This window comes from Pristis pectinata, chromosome 9 (assembly GCF_009764475.1).
Source record: "Pristis pectinata isolate sPriPec2 chromosome 9, sPriPec2.1.pri, whole genome shotgun sequence".
In the NCBI taxonomy this organism is placed as follows: Eukaryota; Metazoa; Chordata; class Chondrichthyes; order Rhinopristiformes; family Pristidae; genus Pristis; species Pristis pectinata.
Genome location: NC_067413.1, coordinates 101449053 through 101472983, shown reverse-complemented (window position 1 = coordinate 101472983; position 23931 = coordinate 101449053). Strand labels below are relative to the sequence as shown.

Here is a 23931-nt window from a genome sequence, read left to right as displayed (position 1 = left end):
TATTAAAAAGCATTAGGATAGGTAAGTCCCCAGGGTCGTAAAGGATAAACCCCAGGGTACTATGGGAAGCGAGGGAAGAGACTGCTGGAGTATTAACAATGATCTTTGAGTCCTCCCTGGCCACAGGAGTGGTGCCGGAGGATTGGAGGATGGCAAACGTTGTTCCATTGTTCAAGAAAGGTAAAAGGGATAATCCTGGGAATTGTAGACCAGTGAGTCTTACATCAGTGGTGGGCAAACTATTGGAGAGGATTCTTAGAGACAAGATTTATGAGCATCTGGACTTAAGGGATAGTCAACATGGCTTTGTGAAGGTCAGGTCGTGCCTCACGAGTCTGAGTTTTTCCAGGAAGTGACACAACAGATCGATGAAGGTAGAACAGTGGATGTGGCATATATGGATTTTAGCAAGGCATTTGACAAGTTTCCCCATGGTAGGCTCATCCAGAAGGTCATGAGGTATGGGATCCATGGAAAATTAGCTGAGTGGATTCGGAATTGGCTTGCCCACAGAAAACAGGGTGGTTGTAGAAGGGGAGTATTTGACCTGGAGGTCAGTGACTAGTGGTGTTCCACAGGGATCTGTTCTGAGACCCCTGCTCTTTGTGATTTTTATAAATGACTTGGATGAAGAAGTGGAAGGGTGGGTTGGTAAGTTTGTAGATGACACGAAGGTTGGTGGTGTAGTAGATAGTGCAGAAGGTTGTTATAGATTGCAACGGGATATTGACGGGATGCAGAACTGGGTGGAGAAGTGGCAGATGGAGTTTAATCCAGAGAAGAGTGAAGTGATACACTTTGGAAGATCTAATTTGAAGGCAGAGGACATGGTTAATGGCAGGATTCTTAGCAGTATGGAGGAACAGAGGTCTTGGGGTTCTAGTACATAGATCCCTCAAAGTTGCTGCACAAGTTGATAGGGTGGTTAAAAAGGCGTATGGTATGCTAGCCTTCATTAGCTGGGGGATTGAGCTCAATAGCAGAGGTAATGTTGCAGCTCTACAAGACCCTGGTTAGACCACATCTGGAATATTGTGTTCAATTCTGATCACCACATCATAAAAAGAATGTGGAAGCTTTGGAGAGGGTGCAGAGGAGATTTACAAGAATGCTGCCTGGATTGGAGAGCATGTCTTATGAGGAGAGGCTGAGCAAGTTATGGCTTTTCTCCTTGGAGAGATAGAGGACGAGAGGAGACTTTATAGAGGTATATAAGATTATGAGAGACATAGACAGAGTGGACTGCCAGCATCTTTTCCCCAGGGTGGTAATGGCCAATACTAGAGGTCACCCGTTTAGGGTTCGTAGAGGAAAGTTCAGGGGAGATGTCAGAGGTAATGGGTGCCTAGGATGCACTGCTGGGGATGGTGGTAGGGGTCAATATGATAGGGTCATTTAAGAGACTCTTAGGTAAGCACATGGATAAAAGAAAAGTAGAGGGTTATGGGAGGTGAAGTAGAGAGGGGGATCGATAGAATGCAGATAAGGTTTATATAGGTCGGCACAACATCATGGGTCGAAGAGCCCATACAGTGCTGTACTGTTCTATGTTCTTATTAGATTTATTGAAGATATTTATAAGTGTGATCCTCCAGAATAGGATTCCCCCATTCACTCTATCAAGGTCCCCAAAATTAGAGAATTCAGCTTGACCTTCATTTTTCCCTTTTTTAATTAAAACAGAAAAAGCTGCATATTATTCAAACTTTTCTTACAGTTACAAAGCTTTCAGCTCCAGTCTCATCTTTGTAACTCTTTCGCACTCCCTCACCAATGCTTTTATATCCTTTGTGAATTGGGGACATGTAATTTACTTTCTTTTACACACCATGATTCACACCAGAGCCATGGAGTGGATCCTTTCAAGTAACTTTAATGGGAAATAATCAGAGGTCCCAGAATCTGCCTGCATTGTAGACAACACAACTGAACTGGGGATGAGGGAGAAAACGCTCCACTTAAGTCTGTCCTTTGCATTTGTTCCATTAATTTATGATACAGATAAATAGCAACAAGTGAGAACATTTGCACTATGTAAATTCCTAAATTTCTATAAAACTCCAGTGAAGGACATTGGAGAAATCAAAAGCATGGCAAATAGTGTACTTACAGAATATAATCAAATGAGTTAAAATAACCCAAAAAGCACTGAATTTCCGGTGACATGGTTAAAATGAAATTTGCTTCAATTAAAATAGTAGATGTACCTGAAGGATAGGCAGCACAGATCAATAACACCATACTGCAAATTAAAGGAAAGATAAATGTTAAGTTGTAGAGTTATCCACTACCTTAATCAGTTTGAAAAGTAAGACTAAATCATTTGCACATTCATCTGATCAATCTAGTCATTATCTTGTTTTGACTAAAAACTAAGTGTGCTTTGGGAAGCAGAGTAGAGTCAGCAAGGAGGGAGAATATTTTCTACAGTGTAAACAGGACAAAGGAATGTGTGATGGAGAAATGTTTACAAATGTTGGGCAAAGTGTGACAAACAAAATCTACGTTGATCAGTAGTGCATATACAAAGTTTGATAATGTAACTGAAGTAATATCAATGAATCGACCTACAAATGCAGAGTTAAGAGAAGAAACAAGTAGGAGCAGGATCTTCAGCCATCAATAAGACCATGATGAACTTTAACTTCCGTGTCACTCTCCTGCATTAACCCCATATCCTTTGATCACCCTGATTTATCTAAAAATCTATCAAACTCTGTCTTGAATTTACTCAGCAAATGAGGCTCCACAGCCCTTTCAGGCAGAAAATTCCAAAGACTCACTATCCTCTGAATAAAGAAATGTTATTTTCACCTCTGAATGGCTGAGCCCTGGACAGGGGAGTGATAAACCACATTGACTGGCAGACCCATTAATGTTTTTGTATGCTTCAATGAGATCACCTCTCATTCCTCCAGCAGGAGAGATTTATTCTCATCTACTTAATCTTTCTTCATATGACAAACCCATCATCCAGAGAATCAAATTCCTTTACTGCACTCCCCCTGATGCAGGTATATCCTTTTTTTTAGGTAGGGAGACCAGACTTGTACGTTGTATTTCACATGTGCTCCACCAGGGTCCTTTGAAATTTGAACAAGAAGCCTCTTATGCTCAAATTCTCTTGCAATTAAGACCAACACACTGTTTGCCTTCCTAACTGCTTGTTGTATGTGCATGTTAACTTACAGTGAATAATGTACAAAGTCCTTCTGAACATTAACACGTTTCAATCACTTAGCATTTTAACAACTGCTTTTCTAATGGATGAACTCATTTTTCCAAACTGCCCATCCACCTAGCCTACCCACATCCCCTGGAAGCTCTCCGCATCCTTCTCACAGCCCAGACTACCATCTTATTTTGCACCTTCAGCAAGGCTAGGTTTATGATACTTGACCTTCTCCATCCAAATCAGTGAGATTTGTGAACAGCTGGGGTTTAGCGTCAAATCTTGCAGTGACCCACTAGTCACAGACTCCCAACCCAAAACTGACCTGTTTATTCCTACTCAGTTCATCAGTGAACCAGTCATCAGTTCAAGTCAGTATACTACTCCAATATTGCATGTGGTAATTTTGTTTAATAATCTTGTGCCCGACAACTTTTCAAAGGCCTGCTGGAAGTCCAAACACACCACATCAACCTGTCCGCCCTCATCTATCCTGCTAGCTTCAAGCTCAAGGGACACTAACAGATTGCTCAAACATGATTTCCCTTCCATAAGTTAATAGCAACTCTATCCAATCCCACTACTATTTAAGTGCCTGATTACCACTTCCTTAATAATAGATTCCCTGCTGCTAGGTTTTCTGTAGAAGCAGGTATAAAAAGGGCATATTTCTGAGCACCAGGCACTGTGCACCAGGAGCTAAGTTGAAAGAAAGTTAAGCTCCAACAGGAATTAGGTAAGTGAGAGATTAATGGCAGGAAAAATTTGAAAGGTCACAGTGACAATTTCAGAGTCAAGAAGTGGATCTCTAGAGGTCACGTCAGGATTCAAAGAGTGACACATCACAGGGGAGCCCATGGTGCAGGAGGTAACACATTGGCATGGATACAGGATTTGCTTACAGGCAGAAAGCAGCAAGGATAATTTCAGGTTGGCAACCTGTGACAGTGGGGTACCACTGCAAGACAGAGGACTGAGGACAGATCTTGAACCAGGACCATCCCAAAGAATTGAGGGAACATTAAAATGACTTCAAAGCAAGACTGAAAGGATGATCTAATTGCGTTTAAGAGAAGGCTAATTGTAGATTGTAGGCCTATACTTTCATTTTATTTTAAACTTAAAGAGCAGGAAATGAAATAGTGTCATCTAAAGAAATCATTACAAGCCAGTGACCAAATCCTGTCATTAGATTCTGTGAAGGATAGACATTAAACCAGTTACTGCCTGCTGTTAACAGCTGATGTGCTGTGTCTTGAAAAGCCTTCCAGTTGCAAAGGCACTGAAGTACCTGCTCCTTAAGCGAACATGATTAAGTTTCAGTGGAGAGAGGCTTCAAAAACAAGTAATAAAAAAACTGCAGATGCTAGAAACGATGTAAAAACAGAAGACGTTGGAGATACTCGGCAGGTCAGGTAGAATCTGTGGCGGGGGAGAGAGAGAAGTTTCAGTCTAACTGTTTACATGACAAGGCAGAAGGGAACCACTTACAATTTCAGAATGGGCCTCACCCCACACCCTGAATTTGTGCTTTAAAACTGGCAAGGCAAGAAACATATGGTTATAGATGATAATGTGCTGAGAACCAGTCCCCTCTCTCATTCTTTTCTCCCCCCAATGTTATGAAGTAACAAATTTCAGAAAGAAGGATATAGAAAATAACATTTATTTAAAATAAACATTTGTATTTTTCCTTAATGTCTCAAATGCCACAAAAATACCTTGAAAGCAGGCAGCTTCCAAGTCACCTGCCCATGATGGATTAGTTGATACATGAGTCTCCAGTATTATGCTGTACATAGGCAACCAGAGGGCCAAGCCTCAATGGCTTCTGTAAATTGGGCAATTTGAATTATGCCTCAGCAACAAAAGTGATGATAAAATCATCTCAAGACTAGGGCCAGAAAGTGGGCCTAGCAAAGGGAAAGCAGTCATCATGCTATTTATTGCAATGCGATGATCTGTATTGAGAAAGTACACAACTTCAGCGAAACTGGCCTTGTTCTTGGCTTTGATGGCCTGCAACATTAAAGCCAATCATGTGTTTCTCTTTCCTCAGATGCTGCTTGACATGCTGAGTGTTTCCAGTATTTTCTACTTTTTACTGTGAAGAGCCTCCTACTTTTGTACGGGCTTGTATGAAAAAAGGCCACTGAGGCAACCTAACAGAGGATTGTCACTGCAATGCCCCCCATGGAATGCAAGCTGAAGCTAACATTAAGATATTCAATTTCTTGGAACGTGAAAAGTTTACTGGCACAAAATGGTACACAAACTAGGAATTTTTTAGTCAATAATATTGAGTCAATGATGTTTACCTGTAAAGGTAGCTTAGGTACTGCTGCTCAAGTTCACTGAAAGAGAAAATATAAACTTCAATATCCTTCCTTGTCAGTATTTCCATTAGCAAAGGGGTTTAGCATCGGAACAAATCCAAGGCCAATAAAACGGGTGCAACTCTATATTTGAATGGATATCCATTACAAGCACATCATTATAATAAATTAATTTAAATCCTTAATACAAATACAGGTAGTTCTGCTATAAAGAGTGTTTCCATAACTCGGGTTGGATATAACATGACTGATGAATTAGGGAACAATCTTTGTATTATTTGGGCAGAACTGTTTATAACATGATTTTGATTGGGAAGTGGAGAACAACTCAACAGTTACTTTGGAAATTGACAAGCAGAAAAAAAAGCTGTCTTGAGGGAAGAAAACTCTTTCCATGTAACCTCCCCACAGTAATCAGACACCATTGTCTCTTAATAACACAGGCTGCTAGTTTCACTGGAGGTGGCCATTGGAAATTGACTATCACTTCTACCAATACTTGCACAACACCACTCTATTAAACAATGTAACAGCCTTTAGTATTTTTAGCTTAGAATCATAGAGCACTACAGCACAGAAACAGGCCCTTCAGCCCATGCCGACCTGATCTTCTGCCTAATCCCATCTACCTGCACCTGGACCAGATCCCTCTAAACCCCTCCCATCCATGTACCTATCCAAACTTCTCTTAACTGTTACAATTGAACCCGCATCCACCACTTCCGCTGGCAGCTCATTCCACACTCGCACCACCCTCTGAGTGAAGAAGTTTCCCCCCAGATTCCCCTTAAATATTTCAGCTTTCACCCAAAACCTATGACCTCTAGTTCCAGTCTCACCCAACCTGAGGGGAAAAAGCCTGCATGCATTCACCCTATCTATACCCCTCATAACATTGCATACCTCTAATAAGATCTCCCCTCATTCTCCTGTGCTCCAGGGAATAAAGTCCTTAACTTATTCAACCTTTCCCTGTAACTCAGGTCCTCAAGTCCTGGGAACATCCTTGTAAATTTTCTCTGCACTCTTTCAAGCTTATTGATATCTTTCCTGTAGGTAAGTGACCAGAGCTGCCCACAATAGTCTAAATCTGGCCTCACCAATGTCTTGTACTACTTCAACATAACATCCCAATTCCTGTACTCAATGCCCTGATTTGTGTTACTTTGGTACATTGGCCTTCAAAATAAACATAGCTATTAAAAACACCTTTATTTTTGAAAAATCCTGCAGGAAAAGTAGCTTTGTTATTGTGAGATGAAGCTCTCTAGCCCCTAACCCCCTTACACAATTGTTTATATAACACAATTTTCTATTATGCAGGGTTTCTTAGGAATGCAACTGCCGTGTTATAGCAGAACTACCTGCAGGTGAAGTTTCCCTTTCAAAATTCATACAAATTTCCACTCAAATACTAACTAGCTGTTCCTCTGTGCTAATTCAAATCTCCTCACCAAAGTACACTATTCAGCAGGATAGTATCCAATAGCCCCATCCTTCACATGAATTATGCAGTCTGAAAGAATATTTTTTGAAACAAACATTAATTCTGAGTACAACTATGTAAAGAGCAAGGACTGTTTTACTTTGTGACTGTGAAGGAAGAGGCTGCATCATTTATAATGTAATTATAGATAAAATTAGAAAGGAAAAATAGGGTGAAAAAAAACAAGCAAATGGGATCAGACTATTCCAACCGAGAGGGAGTTAGTGATTCAGGGTGAAAGTAAAGGTAATTTCGAAGCCACTTGCAGGAAGTGCTTGCTAAGAGTGATCAACACTTGTATTTGACACTAGAAAATGCAATCAAGCCTGGAATAATTTGAAATATCTACAAGCAGTAATCTAACTGGTGGGGAGTACTTGGAGCAGTGAAGGATTGTTATGAATATCACTCACATTTATACAGCACCTTTAATGTACCAAAGTGTCCACATGTTCTTTACATGAACATTATCAAACAAAATTAAACGCTGAAGCACATATGGATATTCTACAATTCACAAATTTTCACTATAATTCCACTGGCTCTTTGGGGTACACATCTTCAATTTACAAACCATTCTTCGCTATAGCACGCCAAGCTCCATCCACTGGAAGAGCATTTTGCCCACCTTTCATTTATGAAATTCCACTTAACAAAACATCTTAGTAAATCAGGAAATGGTTGTAAGGAGATATTAGGACAGGTGATCAATATCTTGGTGAAGAGAGATTTTAAAGAGCATTTTAAAGGAGGTGGTGGTTGAAATGCCTAAGAATTCAAGATCGGGGCTAAGATAGATAAAAGCTTGGCTACCATTGATGGAATGAACAACACTGGGATTGTGTAGAACTGGAATGACGTGGATACATTTTGAGGAGGTTGGGGTGTGTTTTAAGGCTGGAGAAGGTTATAGAGATAGGAGGCAGCAAGATGATGCAGGGATATAAAAACAAACATGAGAATTTTAAAACTGAGTTGTTGTTGCAGGGATCAGATGCCAGCTTAGGTTATTGAACACAAAGGTGACTTTGAATAGGCAATTTAGTTTCTGGTCAACATTTAATGGATGCACTCAAGTCAATGTAGGAGGCACAATGAGAATATTGGAGTACTTGAGTCCAGAAGTAATAAAGGTATACACAAGCTTTTCAGCAGATGAAGGAGCTGAAGTGGACGATAATCTGAGGGTGCATGTAAGTGCTAGTGATGGAGTGAATGGTGGATGGAGGGTTAGCCAGCAGAGTACAGGAGCTGTCAGAACCACAGGTCATAGAATGGATGGTCATTAATGACTCCACGAGGTATTCAGGAGAATGGGTAAAGATATTTCTCCTGTAGTGAGGAGTTAAAATGTGGAAAATGGTTGCGGGCAATAGCAAGCAGGCTAGATGAGCATTTGATGTAAAAACAGAAGGAGATATTGACAAGATTAGATAAAGAGACTCCGGATACTTCTGTAATATATACTGGAGATGATCTTGGAGGTAAAGGGTGTTATTCTGTGCTGTAGATACTTTGCAAGACAGGATGAATGAATGTTCTTCCTAATGCATTTTGGCATAGTGGTTTGGACATTTGCCAGTCCCCTAAATATTACAATGTATTGAAGAGAATAGTATCTTAAACAACAACAAAAAAACTGAATAAACAGTTGTCCACCAAGAATTGTATTTGTTATGATTTCAAGGATACTTTTGCACTTCTGATTAAAGCTTCCTTATCTTTAACTATAACTGAACTGCAAAAATAAATTGAGGTCAAGTAGCACCTGTGGAGACTGAAACAGAAGTTTTAGCGTGAGAGGGGAAAGATTTAAATAGGATCTGAGGGGCAACCTTTTTCCAGAGGGTGGTCAGTATATGGAACAAGCTATCAGAGGAGGTGGTAGAAGCAGATAAAATGTACAGCATTTAAAAAATATTTGGACAGGTACATAAATAGGAAAGGTTTAGAGGGATATAGGCCAAATGCAGGCAAATGGGATTAGCTTAGATAGGCTTATTGGTTGGCATGGACGAGTTGGGCTGAATAACTCCATTACTCCTATTATAGTCTTCATGATTCAGGTCGATGAGGAACAGGTCTGATGAATGGTCATTGACCTGAAATGCTAACTCGGTTTCTCTCTATACAGATGCTGCCTGATCTTTCCATTATTTTCTATTTTTATTTCAGATTTCCAGCATCTTCAGTGTCCTTTGCTTTTCAAAAATAACTTTTGTGAAATTTAGATGTTTCAATATGTTAAGAAGCCATTATAATTGCAAACACATCATTTTTATGAAATATCTGAAACAATGCAATTGTTATTTGTTCTATCCAATGTTTCTCATTGCCAATTAGAAACCCGAATGGTACTGCATCAGTGGTAACGGCTGAAGTATTGAGCTAGTGTGTGCACAAAAATTTGTACTATTTTACCTTAGTGAACAAGATTTTAACTTCTGAAATACTTTATATCCACCTGCAGAAAAAGAACATTAAATGTAAACTGCTGTTATTCCTTATATTATTTCACATAAGAAGTGAATCTTGAATTATGTTAAGTATCTGCTATTGCAAAAACATTGCTTTCAGAAACATTGCCAAAGTGCATTTAGAGTAGCAAATGGAAGTTAAGAATTGGTACATGCTTTGTGACAATTTTAACAAATCACTAACATTAAAGAAGAAATTACTGACTGCTGTTTCAAATACAACTCATGCAATGTGTCCACAGGTGAATTTTTGCATAAATGAGTAACCAATCCAAGAGGAGTTCAACTGCACCATACACAGGTGATTTACACGTAGACAATCTAGGCTGTACAGTTTTGAGGGAATGCTGTGCTTCACAAAGGTTCACAAAGGAAGGCAGCACAGTAGTGTAGTGGTTAGCGTAATGCTATTACAATGCCAGCGACCCGGGTTCAATTCTGCCGCTGTCTGTAAGGAGTTTGTATATTCTCCCTGTGTCTGCGTGGGTTTCCTTCGGGTGCTCCGGTTGCCTCCCACATTCCAAAGATGTAGGGGTTAGGAAGTTGTGGGTATGCTACGTTGGCACCAGAAGCATGGTGACACTTGTGGGCTGCCCCCAGAATACTCTACACAAAAGATGCATTTCACTGTGTATTTTGATGTACAAGTGACTAATAAAGATATCTTATAGAACAATTTAATGCAGAGTTATCTCAGAGGTTCTGGCCAACATTTTGCCCCACCATCCATGATAGATAATGTAGTTAAAAAGTAGCTCACTGAATCCAAAGCACAATGAAGCTTTTCTGAATGATGTGATTAGATGTTGTATAAATGTAAGTCTTCCTCTACATAAGTGCAAGAAATTTAATTGCATAGTACTGTTTTTTTTCCCCAATGTGATGAGAATGAAAATTGATTTAACCCAGTGTAAATCATATTAGTGGCCTCTTTCATGGGGTTAACCAGCCAGAAAAGTTCACCAGGTACTCACTTCCAGTCAGGGTCATCACTGCGATCCCAATCTAGTGTTTCTGCACCAGGACCTCACAGGTTGAAATCACTCCTCATCAGTAAAGTACTTGGCTAACCACCCCACCCATCACACTTTTTCTTCCCAATACCAAAGCACTCCCTTCCCATAGCCTCTTAATATTCTCCCAACCCATCAATGCCCTCCTTCCAAACAGCCTCCCCCTACCTTCTGCACAACCCCAACCTCCTGATGGCAGTCTCCAGAATCCCATTTCTGATGGTGCAGTGTAGTCAGCCAGCTCACAACATTGCTGGCCAACCTCCCACTAGAACCCACATCCGCCCCACATGCCGGACCAGCTTGATCTCAGTCTGATCCTCCTATCCAAGTGCTGGCTTTCAACTCAGCCTACACTGACCTGCTGAGACTGGCCCTGGGAAGAAAACAACAGTTGAACATTTTCATGCACAAAAACAAGCAATAAGGGACCAGCCATAAATTAATTCAGATGCACTGGATCCACAAGCAAAATGGTGACTGCTCCAACATATTAACACTATTCCAGCATACCAATTAGGGTGCATAGGAGCCAAACAAAAATTTTGTTTGATATCCATAGTATACGTGATCCAAATACCACACAAGTTTATGTTTATAAACCAAAGTCTTAGCTCCAGAGATGGTCAATTTCATAAATGCCCTGCTCATATGACTGTAGCCCAAACAAAAAGATCTCTGGTCTGTTTGTAGATGTGTTCCACCAGGGTAGGTCAGTGGATAAATCAGCAATGGTTCCACTTCTGATAATATTCAAATCCCCTGCTGGGTGTATCACTGTGGGCTTGGATTAGGTCCCTTATTGCCCCTAGTAGTGACCAGCCTCATATGCTTCACCATCTAGGCTTGCACGCGAAGAATGGACATTTCCATTAGCCCCTACTATCCACAAAACCAAATTTAAACAGGCAGCTTTAAGGATTACAGAGGTTCAAAGAGCAAAGTGTAATTTTAGCGTCTGGTAAAAGAGACACATGCAACTAGGCAGGTTCTGCTGTTCACAGTAATGGCATTTAGATTCACCCAAGTACCAGAACACAAATTAATTACTTTAGGAGTTTGAGCTACCATTATAGGGGTCAGTACTGGAGTATTGGTATCTACAATGACAGAAGAAAAGACTAGAAATACACATTATAATACAAAGTGCTTCTCCTGTACAATATACAGAAGAATAAGGTAGGAGGAATGTAAATGGGTTGTCGATGGTCAGCACGGACTTGCTGGGCAGAGGGACTTGTTTCCAAGCTGTATTCACAACTCTATGATAATTAAACATTAACTGGCTTCTTGCAACAATGTGTGTTATGTTCAATTTTTCTTTTTATTTCCAAAGTACAAACAATTTGAAAATCTGCCTACATTAGTGAACCAGCTGGGAGGTTTCGGGGCATGGCAGTGCAAAGATTCAGGGAGAGAGATTACCAAACACCAATCTGCACAGATTGAGGGGTGGAGGGGAGGGCTCTTCAGATGACAGACATTTTTTCCAAATGGATAAACACTACGTAAGGTAACTGAATGAGAATAAGCAATAGGTACACAAGATAAACAGTCACACATTAGAGGAGACTGGACAACACTTTGGGGCTATTGCTGGACAGTTACTAATGGAGTACAACAATCAACAAAGTAATGCATAAATAAAAAACTGCAGATGCTGGAAATATGAAATAAAATTAGAAAAAGCTAGAACTATTCAGGAGGTCAGGAAGCGTTTGGAGAGCGATGGAGAGACAAGAAACTACAGATGCTGGAATCCAAAGCAACAAATAATGTGCTGGACCTACTGAGTTCCTCCAGATGTTTGTTGATCTGGAGAGAGATGCTTGATTCCCCAGAATTCTTATGTTCTTTGACTCTGTTTTCAACTATATGGACATACCCCAAGTGGGATTTAATCTCCACCAGCTCCTTAGTCCCCAATATATTTTTTTAATGTTTCTGCTTTTAAGGGACATGTTTACTTTCAATAACACATACTTTAAATACTTATAAAGACAGATTGTAATAGCTTTTACATTTCTTGCTGTTTTACCATCATTCTTTTTTGACCATTCTGGTTGATTTTTAAAACACTCTCAATCCCCAGGCTTATTATTATCATTAGTGACATTGGAACCATTGCAGTGTTGAATACTACCTCAAGTTCTCTAGTCAGCCATGGCAGTATCAGTTTCCAAGCAGTCATTTTATTCCTTAAGGGTATTGACATTCTGAGAACTACAAGTTATTTATTGAAATGTTTTCATTACTTATCTACCATCATATTTTAATTTAATTTTCCAATTCACCTCAACCCACTAACTCCCCAATCATCTGGTATTCAGCAACTTATTGCACTACAACTCACTCCACCTCTAACACCAAAATGCCCCAAGGTATTTCTCAGGAGCATCATCCAACAAGATCTAATGCTGAGTGACACAAGCACATATTGGGACAGATAAATGAAAGCTTGATCAGTAGTAGGTTTTAAGCAGCATCCACAAAAAATAGAGGTACAGGTGTCGTACTAATTCATTTAGGTTTAGAAACTGAATTCCAGAGCTTAGGGGCACCACTGTCAATGATACAGCGATTAAATTCAGGGATGATTATGGAACTGATAAAGGACACTGATATCCTGGAGGGTCATAGTGCTGAAGGAGATTACAGACAGGAAGGTTCAAAACCATCAAGGGATTTGAAAACAAGGTTGAGAATTTTGAATTTTAGAGCAATTAACTTTGGTTAAATTAAAGAATCTAATTTGAACCTAATCATATCACTCAAGCTTAATATAAAATTGCCTTATGATGTTTCCCCAGAGGATCACTTATAATACTAATTAACCTTGTCTTATTACATGATGGATATAAACTGACTTGTGTCCTAGTGGTGCCTTGACACAGTTTACCAAAAAAAATTTCAAATGATTTCATAAACTCATCTTCCAAACTATTTTGGTTTGCACAGTCTTCATGAAGACTAATGTCCCCCATAAGTACCATTTATCCTCATTACAGACAATATCTTAATGTTCTTCCAAAATAATTCCTGCCCAGGAGCCTATAAATTATACCCACTGATGTATGCAGCCCTTTGTTATCTGATAGCTCCATCCATATGGCTTCATTGTCATGGATGTGTGTTCTAACATCTCTGCTGCATTTGTTGGGCTACCTCACCTTTTTCATCTTGCACCTGTTTTCTGGAAGTCATGAATCATACATTCTGAAGATATCATTCTCAATCTTCGTCACACTGCAACCATGTCTCACTAATTGCCATGGGATCAAACCCATTTATCCTTATTTATGTCATAAGTTCATTTATTTTGTTATAAATGTCTTCTGCACTCAGATAGTGAATTTAATTTTAACCCTTTACCATCTTTCCCAGATATAGTCTTAGTTACTGATGTTGGATTACTGTTTTTATACTGTCCCTTCCTGACATAACTTTCTTTAATGCATTGATCTTTAGCCTTGATTTTTCTCCTCAGACTTAAAAACTTACCCTGAACCTCCCTCAGCATATTACTTTGAGACTACTAGGGAGAAATAAAAAAGCTGAAGCCTTGACATTAGACAATATATTAGGAGCTAGAGAACAATGAGAAACATGCTTTTTGAAGAATCTTTAATTAATTATTTTTAAACCTCTGATCCATTTTACATACTGTCATAACAGATTACATAGGGAGAAAAATTATATTTGAACTCAGACAACCAATTGGACCACGAGTTCCCCGGGAGCTACTTCAGCATTCTCCAGTGCTGCAGTTCACTGGACATTGTGGATCCAGATTAAAGGCATTGCACCTTGGAAAGAGCCAGTTCCACCTTCAACTTTTTGCCTTTTCATTTTTCTCAATCCAAGTCTGTAGTCTCATCTGCCCACCCAGTGCAAATGGGCCGAATGGCCTACTTCTGCTCCCTTGTCTTGTGATCTCACATTCTCTCCCAATTCGTCCCTCAACCTTGCAACATTTTCCTGCTTCAGCACAGCGGAGCTGGCACTCACTTTATTCAGGCTGTCCTTACCTCTTCTATCTCAATACAAATGCTGTTAAAAGTGTTATTCTGAGAGAAGTGATTTGAATCATGTGAATTTTTAGAGCAACCAGTCACAGGTGGACCAGTTGACTAACTATAAACCCACAGAAAAAAGTAAAAGGGTGATGTTATAAACTGAACTCTCGGAATACCTTTGGCATAAGGAGCAAAATTGCAACATTAGATACTATTGGAGTCTTCAAACAAATTATACATTTCCATACTTATAGATACTACCTAAATATAGGAATACCTGATTCCATTACATTCTAAGGCAGTGCATTCAAGACTGCAACCACCCCCTTGGGTGAAACTATTTTCCTCAGATCCCCTCAAACCCTATTAATCCTCTGCCTTCTGGTTTTAGATGTCTCCATGATGGAGAAAAAATTCTCACTATCCACCCTATTTTTGTCCTTCAAAGTTATGGAATGCTATAAACTAGCAAGTCCCCATCAGCCTCCTCCATTCCAAGGAAATCAAACCTAGCCTATGCAGCATCTCCTCACAACAGGAATGTTCCATCCTAGGCAACATTCTGATAACTCTCCTCTGCACCCTAAATTGTTCTGTAATTATTTCAAAAAATAATTTGTTTTGTTGTATGCTCACTGCGTGTGGAAAAGAAGTTTAACTATAATTGTTGGAGTGGTCAGTGTTAGAGTGGGGAGCTGAGGCTTTGGTTCGGCATGAAGAGGCAGAGTAAGTGGCCCAGATGTGGAGAGTGAGAGCAGCTCTTTAGGAAAGAAGACTTCAGTGAGAAGGCATAGGTAAGAACAGGTAAGGATTTTATTTTTTTTATCATCATTGATTTGGCTTTGGTTCAGGAGGCTTCAGTGAGCAGAGGTAAAGAGGAGTGCATAGTGACAGAGGATTCATTGGTTATGGGATCAGATAGGAGTTTCTGTGGACAAGAACGAGACTACCAGATGCTATGGTGCCTTCTAGGTGCCGGGGTCAGAGACGTCTCTGATCGAGTCCACAGCATTCTTAAGGGGGAGAGTGAGCAGCTGGTAATCGTGGTCCACATTGGTACCATTGACATAGGCAGGAAGGGTGACAAGATCCTGCAAAGAGTTCAGGGAGTTAGGTGCTAAGTTAAAAAACAGGACCTCCAGGGGGGTGAACTCATGATTGCTACCCATGCCACATGCTAGTGAGGCAAGAAATAGGAAGATAGTGCAGTTTAACACATCGCTAAGCAGACTGTGCAGGAGGGAGGGCTTCAGATTTCTGGATCATTGGGCTCTCTTCCAAGTACATGGATCATAGAGGTATGGAGGGCTATGGTCCAGATGCAGGTAGATGGGACCAGGCAGAAAACCAGGCCAGGGTTGACTAGATGGGCCAAAAGGCCTCTTTGTGCTGTAGTACTCTATTAACATGGTCATCCTTTTCTTATTCCTTAGTTCCACCCATATTGCCTCAGTAGACGAGCCCTCCAGTATGTCCTCTCTGAGCACTGAGGTGACATTTTCCCTGATGAGTAATGCCACCCCTCCCCCTTTAGTAACTCACTCTCTATCATATTTAAAACATTGGAACCCTGGAACACTGAGCTGCCAGTCCTACCCCTCCTGCAACCAAGTCTACCTAATGGCTGCAACATCACAATTCCACGTGCCGATCCATGCTCTAAGTTCATCTGCCTTACCTACAATACTCTTGCATTGAAATAGAGGCATCTAAGAACATTAGTCCCACCATGCTCATCAACCTGTCGATGTGTCTCTGCTTGTAGGCTTAACATCTGCTTTCCCCACAGCCCCTCCACTTGCTGCCTTCCCACTCTGGTTCCCACCCCCTTGCAACTCTAGTTTAAACCACCCCCCCCCCACCACCCCCCAAGCAGCACTAGCAAACCTTCCCACAAGGATATTGGTCCCCCTCCAGTTCAGGTGCAAACCGTCCTGTTTGTACAGATCCCACCTGCCCTGGAAGAGAGCCCAATGGTCCAAAATCTGAAGCCCTCTCCCCTGCACCATCTCCTTAGCCATGTGTTAAATTGCACTATCTTCCTACTTCTTGCCTCACTAGCATGTGGCACGGGTAGCAATCCTGAAATCACCACCCTGGAAGTCCTAACTTAGCACCTAACTCCCTGAACTCACTTTGCAGGTCCTTATGTCTTTTCCTGCCTATCTCATTGGTACCAACATGGACTACCTCTGGCTGCTCACCCTTCCCTTTAAGAATGCTATGGACTCAATCCTAAACATCTGACCCTGGCATCTAGCAGGCAACATACCATCCAAGAGTCTCATTCTCGTCCACAGAACCTCCTGTCTGCTCGCCTATCACTACCACTCACCTCTTCTTCCCCCTTCCCTTCTGAGCCAAAGAGCCAGACTCAATGCCTGAGACCTGACCACTGTGGCTTTCTCCTGGTGGGTTGTTCCCACCCAACACTATCTAAAACAATATACTTGTTATTGAGGGGAACAGCCACAGGGGGACCCTGCACTGACTGCCTCTTCCCTTTCCCTCTCCTGACAGTCACCCAGCTACCTGCCTCCTGCAACTTAGGGGTGACTGCTTCCCTGTAACTCCTGTCTATCAACCCTCAGTCTCCTGAATGATGCGAAGGTCACAACAAGGGACAAAATTGGTCCCCTTGAAGGTCAGCGTGGTGATCTATGCATAGGGCCAGAAGAGATGGGAGAGATCTTGCATGAATTTTTTGCACTCGTATTTACTTGGGAGACAGACACAGACTATAGAACTGAGGCAAAAGAGTAGTGAGGTCATGGATCATATTTGGATTATGGAAGAGGAGGTGCTGGCTGTCTTGAGGCGAATGAAGGTGGATAAATCCCCAGGGCCTGATAAGGTGTCCCCTCAGACCTTGTGGAAGGCTAGTGCAGAAATTGCAGAGGCCCTGGCAGAGATATTTAAAATGTCCTTAGCCACGGGTGAGGTGCCAGAGGACTAGAGGATAGCTAATGTTGTTCCGTTGTTAAAGAAAGTCTCTAAGAATAAGCTGGTAAATTATAAACTGATGTCAGTTGTGGGTAAATTATTGGAAGGTATCTAAGGAACAGGATATATAAGTATTTGGATAGAGAGGGCCTGATTAGGGATAGTCAACATGGCTTTGTGCATGGTCAGTCACATCTAACTAATCTTAGAGTTTTTTTTGAGGAGGTTATCAAGAAGATTGATGAGGGAAAGGTGGTGGACATTGTCTACATGGACTTTATTGAGGCCTCTGACAAAGTTCCGCATGGGAGGCTGGTCCAGAAAGTTAAGTCACTTGGCATTCAGAGTGAAATAGCGAATTGGATTCAATATTGGCTTAGCAGGAGAAGCCAGAGAGTGGTAGTAGGTGGTTATCTCTCGGACTGGAGGCCTGTGACTAGCGGTGTGCCACAGGAATTGGTATTGGGTCCTCTGTTGTTTATCACCCATATCAATGTCTTGGTGAAGCAGCCAGCATAATCAAAGACCTCACACACCCAGGACATTCTCTCTTCTCTTCTCTTCCATCAGGTACAGGAGCCTGAAGGCACCAGACTTAAGGACAGCTTCTACCCCACTGTGATAAGACTATTGAACGGTTCCCTGAAACAATGAGATGGACTATGACCTCACGATCTACCTTGTTGTGACCTTGCACCTTATTGCACTGCACTTTCTCTGTAGCTGTGATACTTTACTCTGTACGGTTATTGTTTTTACCTGTACTACATCAATGTACTCTGTATAACTCAATGTAACTGCACCGTGTAATGAATTGACCCGTACGATTGGTTTGTAAGACAAGCTTTTCACTGGACCTCGGTACAAGTGACAATAATAAACCAATACCAATGATAATGTAGTAAACTGGATCAGCAAATTTGCTGATGATACCAAGATTATGGGCGTAGTGGACAGCGAGGAAGGCAATCAAAGCTTGCAGAGTGATCTTGACTAGCTAGGAAAATGGGCTGAAAAATGGGAGATGTAACTTAATGCACAGAAGTGTGAGGTGTTGCATTGTGGGAAGACTAACCGCTGCACTACCATGCTTGAGTTGGAGTATTGTGTGCAGTTCTGGTCACCTACCTACAGGAAAGATAGCAATAAGCTTGAAAGAGTGCAGAGAAAATTTACAAGGATGTTTCTGGGACTTGAGGACCCAAATAATAGGGAAAGGTTGAATAGGTTAAGACTTTATTCCCTGGAGCAGAGGAGAATGAGGGGAGATCTTATGGAGGTGAATGCATGCAGGACTTCCTCCTGGCACCTTATTCTGGCCATATAATGCTCTCTGAAGTGGCTTAGGAGGCTAATCATAGATTCATATTGTGCAGGTCATTAAGCACACCATATCTGCATTGTTTTTTTGAAAAATGTATTAAATTAATTCTGCTCTTGTACTTTTGTCCCATAAATGTTTATCATCAAGTAGGTATCAAATTTCTCTTTTGAAAGCTACTAGTGAATGTCCTGGTACTCATTTTTGGGCAGTGCATTCCAGATCTATAATTGAAAATAATTTTATTTCTCACCAATTATTTCCAGTGGAGATTCTCCTACGGTTTATGTGAATATACAAACTACACTATGTTCGAGGACAGATCACTTCCTTCACCGCAACATCAGGATGATTGACCCATGTGACCCTATCATCAATGCTGGAGAAAATTAATCGTTCTCATAAAAGAGCAGTTTTACATCGAGAATGGATCAAGGGGAGACAGTGGTGACAGGAGTAAATGTGGAAGAATATTACAACATTTAAGAACTGCAAATCTCACAATATCAAGTCACAAACTGACTTAGATTCATCTTGCTGACATGAGCATCAGCCTGGCTGCATGGCAGTTTAGTTTTCAAAATAATTATAAAATGGAACAGTGTAATCAGTATTACTGTCAATGGGCAGGGTTATTTTTAAAAGTGTGAAACATTCCCATGTTACAGGTTTGATCATATGATTCAGTAATACCATTGCCGTATGCTGGAGAGTGAGAGAGAGGAAATTACAGCATGGAAACAGGCCCTTCGGCCCACCAAGTTTGCGCCAAACATCAACAACTAATCCTATATTAATCCTATTTTATTCTCCCTATATTCTCATCAACTCCTCCAGATACTACAGTTCATCATCACACCAAGGGCAACGTACGTGGCCAATTACCAATCCACTTTTTTGGGATGTGCAAAGAAACTGGGGCACCTGCAGGAAACCCACGTGGCCAGGGGGAAATATGCAAACTCTATACAGACAGCACCCAAGATCAGGACTGAAGCCGGGTCTCTGAAATTAGCCCAAAAATTACACACAAGATTCAAATTAGGATACAAAACAGTGCAGCAAGAGATGTTTTAAGAAAAATCTAGTGAGTAGAGAACATCCACAAACACTACCACTAATATTAATCTCTGAAAGACGAACTGATAATATGCGGTAAAATAATTTAACTCACCAGCACATGCAATGTGTATCACTGCCCAGGAAAAGCTGCCTGATTCATACTGAAACAGAGGAAGCAATTTTTCATGTATGGAAATGTACATTCATTGCACTGTAGCTCCCCCACATGAGAATTCTAGGAAACAGCAGTAGATGCAAACTACATGATAACATAATAGAAACACTTAGAACATCTCTCAGACACTGCATCCACTTAACAATACAAATTTTAAGAAATGTTACATTTATCTTCTCAACACCACTCGCACAAGTGTACGTTTTATTTGCAGAGGCCAGATTATCAATCAAAATGAACTGATGGCCACTCAGTGAAGCATCAAACAATCTGCTAGAGGAACCCGTTGGGTCGAGCAGCATCTGTGGGAGGAAAGGAATTGATGATGTTTCGGGTCGAAACCCTGCTCCAGATGCCAGCGTCTGTGGTCTCGTGTCTCCACTGTACTCCCACAGATGTTTCTCCCACTGATGCTGCTCAACCCGCTGAGTTCCTCCAGCAGATTGTTTGTTGTTCCAGATTCCAGCATTTGCACTCGTATCTTCACAGTGAAGCATGTTTAATTTTAACCAAAAGTTATTAGATATTGATATTTTGATCATGTGTATGAATGCACAAATGCTAGAGGTTATTTACAAGATAGCTTCTGTTCAGATTGCAACCAACAGAAAATCAATGTGTTTTTTTATTTAAAATACTTGGAATAATGGTAATTTGTGTATTAGACAGCAATAATTTGCTAGAAGTCAATTTTAGGTTTTATTACAAGTCTCAACAGCAGTCTGTGTCCATATCCAAATGAAATCCAATCTTTGGGATATTAAAATAGTCACTGGTTTACAAATTAGTTATTACAACAATATAAATTTACCATCCCCACCAACCATAAAGTTCTACATGTTAATTTGATTTGATTTTTGGCCAATTTCTTCTCTGACTACAATACAAAGCCACTGAGGTACCGAGAAGTCTGAACTGCGCGAACCTCTCTTTGCTTGATGTACAGTAAACATCAACCACTCCCTCCTCACCTTCAAAATCCCAGCACTGTCATTAAACTGCTTGTGCTTTCTGAATATAGTCCATCCAGTTCACAAACGAAGTAACTGCTGAGTGGGGCACAACTGAATACGTACATGGATACTACTGGTTTAGCAAACTATAAATCAAACATCTTACCCCAGAAGGGCACCAGTGAAATTTCAGATCCAAAGCACAGGTTAGTGCATTTACTTTGGAAACTGAGCAAACTGCTCAAGACTCCTCCCTGGATCTGATATAACAGTGCTTCTGCAGATACTTCAGGGCCTGAAAAACACTCCCTGCCAATTGCAATTCCCTCTTTCCAGAGCTTTCCGTGCCCCTGAATGGGGGCGTGGAAGGCTCTGGTAAAAGAGGAAATTGCAATCGGCAGAGCAGTCAGAGCCTTTCCAACTACATCGGGATCTTTTCTAATTGAAGAGGGATTCTTCTCAAACTTGGTTTTAACTATCCCGATACTTGCAATTTTCCAAGTATGCCCTACTGCTAAAATGTCAACCAATAGTGCTGATAAAATAACAACATTCATATACCTTTTGCATCTTGACAAGTGGGCTGGAGATTCTCTGCTCACCTCCACTCATGCCACCCTCGTAATAAGGTGCGTGTCAACTGACCCAACAATGTTTCAATCTGTACTGGAAAATTTGCTGGACATCATGAGAGCAAAAGGAGTTTAATTATATAATCTATCACTGCTGATTACAGAGAGGTTTTTTTGGAGATGAGGTACAAGTTACACAGTCAATGACTCATTGAAAGATGCACGTTGAATGGTTTGGAATTGGCTTTGTGCTTCCAACTAGCACTGGTAGTAGAGTGAGTGGAAGCTGACTATTGGCAGTTTAATTAATTACAAAATGTATTGTGTGTTTATGTTGGGCTGGAAAGGAAAATATTTTGAGTTGGTTGTGGCCCACAGCAGTATGCTGTGCACCACTCCACCATGTCAAAACTCAAACAGCAATTTGCAAATTTACCCAAAATATTTCATGCCAATAAAAGATATTTTTCTCCCTCTACAATAAGCAACAATACTTAGAGGGCTTTTCATACAAAAGAAAGTTAATGGAAAGGAAATATCTACCTTATTTGTTACAAATAGTTTTTTTTGAATACAGAAATATCCATGCAACATCGAAATTCAAAATATATCACCTTGGCTTCAATTTAAGCATCTCAACAGTTCTGACCAATAAAACTGAAATTAAAGATTTCAAAAAGAGTAAAGAAACACTTTATGCAGTAATGCATTTCTCAGAGGCAGTATAATTGGATGCAGATTACATATGCACATGCAATCACAAATTTGTGCTCCTAGGTCCTATGGATTATACATAGCCAGAGGTCCCTGACAGTTAGTGCACTAAATTATGCAGGTAATTCCTGTCACAATTACTAGAATTTGGTTGGGTGTTTTTCCAGATTAATTTTAAGCAAAAAGGTAATATGGTGTTGGTCTACTACTGAAATCAAAAAATGTGTTAACTTGATTTAATGTTGAACTAGTTGGAATGGCATTGTAAGTGATTAGATCATTTTAAAAATTGCAATGGTGAGAAAATTCATCCCACAGACTGACTTGTCAAACTTAGATGGCAACAACAGGAGACCTAAAATAGTCCCCTATGGTCCCAAGGTAGGGTTGGGAAAGTATTCTGAACAAGTTTCTCACTTGTGTCATGGGACATCAGCTAGCAATCACAGAGACTTGGTAATTTTCACAGGAGGACTGCAGCACAAAAAGATTTGAATTTATAGATCGAAATCTCATATCATGCAAAAATAATTATGAGCCATGGGTTTTGAGGCCTGATTAGAATCATTTGAGTTTAAAATACTCTGTAATTAGCACACAAGTGCATGGGCTTGCCGCAGCCTAAAGTAACAAGACACTGCTTCTCCCTCATGTAATTGCCCACACAACATGCTGTGGTTTTCAGCAGAGGTCACGTGGAGAGACAAGATTAAAACTGCATGTCAGAAATCCATTCAAATCCACAAAACAATTAATTCAGACTGCACTGAAATTAATTTTAATACATCACCAACTAAACGCAACTGTTCCTACTTCAGCTCCCGAATGCATTTGAATTGTCATTCAAAGCATTGCACAGAAATATCATTGCTAATAAGGTTCAATGAAAATTTGTGCATAATTTTCACCTTTGAGGGATGGGTATACTTAGCACTTCTTAGCTAAGTTTGAATTTATTCTTTAAGAATGCCTTACACTCTAGGAGCAGGATATGCCAATGATCAATTAATCAGTCAGCTGTTACATCTTGTGATTCACTGATAGGAGAATAATGGAAAGAAATTCTACCTACTGCATATATGTATACTGTAACATACATCTCAGACTGTTAATAGGCTGAAGTTTCTTCACAAAAGTTTTTAAAGCAAGAAATGCAGTCACCTCCATACATTTAAAGAGATTCTGGGAGACCAAAATGATAACAAAAAAGGGTTGCCGAAATCAAATATGAAATAAGTGTTAAAGGATAGAGTCATTTTAACTAAATGGAAAAAGCCCAATTAAAGTTCAAGTAGGTGGAAAAAAACAGTAATGGGCTGAAGAGCAACAGAAATATGGGTAAATACAGGTAGTCCCTGGTTAGGTTAAGGGTTCCATTCCTGAGATCTGTCCATAAACCGATCTTTCCACAAGTCAGAAAAAAAATCAGTTTTCTATAGCTGTCCAAGTCACTTTGCTCTGCAGTACACTTCCTTTATTTCTTTCATTCCATCGAATATCTTCGATGTTCACTCTAACACTACCTCCGATTAAACCAATAGAACATATACTGTATCCAGTTGTGAATGAATACCATAAAACATTTTACTATTATCTTGAAAAATTCCTTAAAAATGTATTGGAGAATTGCATAAAGATTGATTTCTGTAAATCAGGTCTTCTGTAATCAGGGAGCCCCTGTACTGTTTCTT

At 40.4% G+C, this 23931-nt stretch overlaps 1 protein-coding gene across 1 annotated transcript in view; it reads right to left on the bottom strand.

The window, feature by feature from the left end:
- Positions 1-23931, bottom strand: part of LOC127574618 (transmembrane protein 241) — a 99623-nt gene that overhangs the window by 57705 nt on the left and 17987 nt on the right. Inside the window, exons 8-11 of the mRNA XM_052023767.1 lie at positions 19939-19987; positions 9416-9458; positions 5491-5526; positions 2208-2242 (exon numbers count right to left, since the gene is read on the bottom strand). Coding sequence (XP_051879727.1) covers positions 2208-2242; positions 5491-5526; positions 9416-9458; positions 19939-19987 — 163 coding nt within the window. The remainder of the gene's footprint in view (positions 1-2207; positions 2243-5490; positions 5527-9415; positions 9459-19938; positions 19988-23931) is intronic.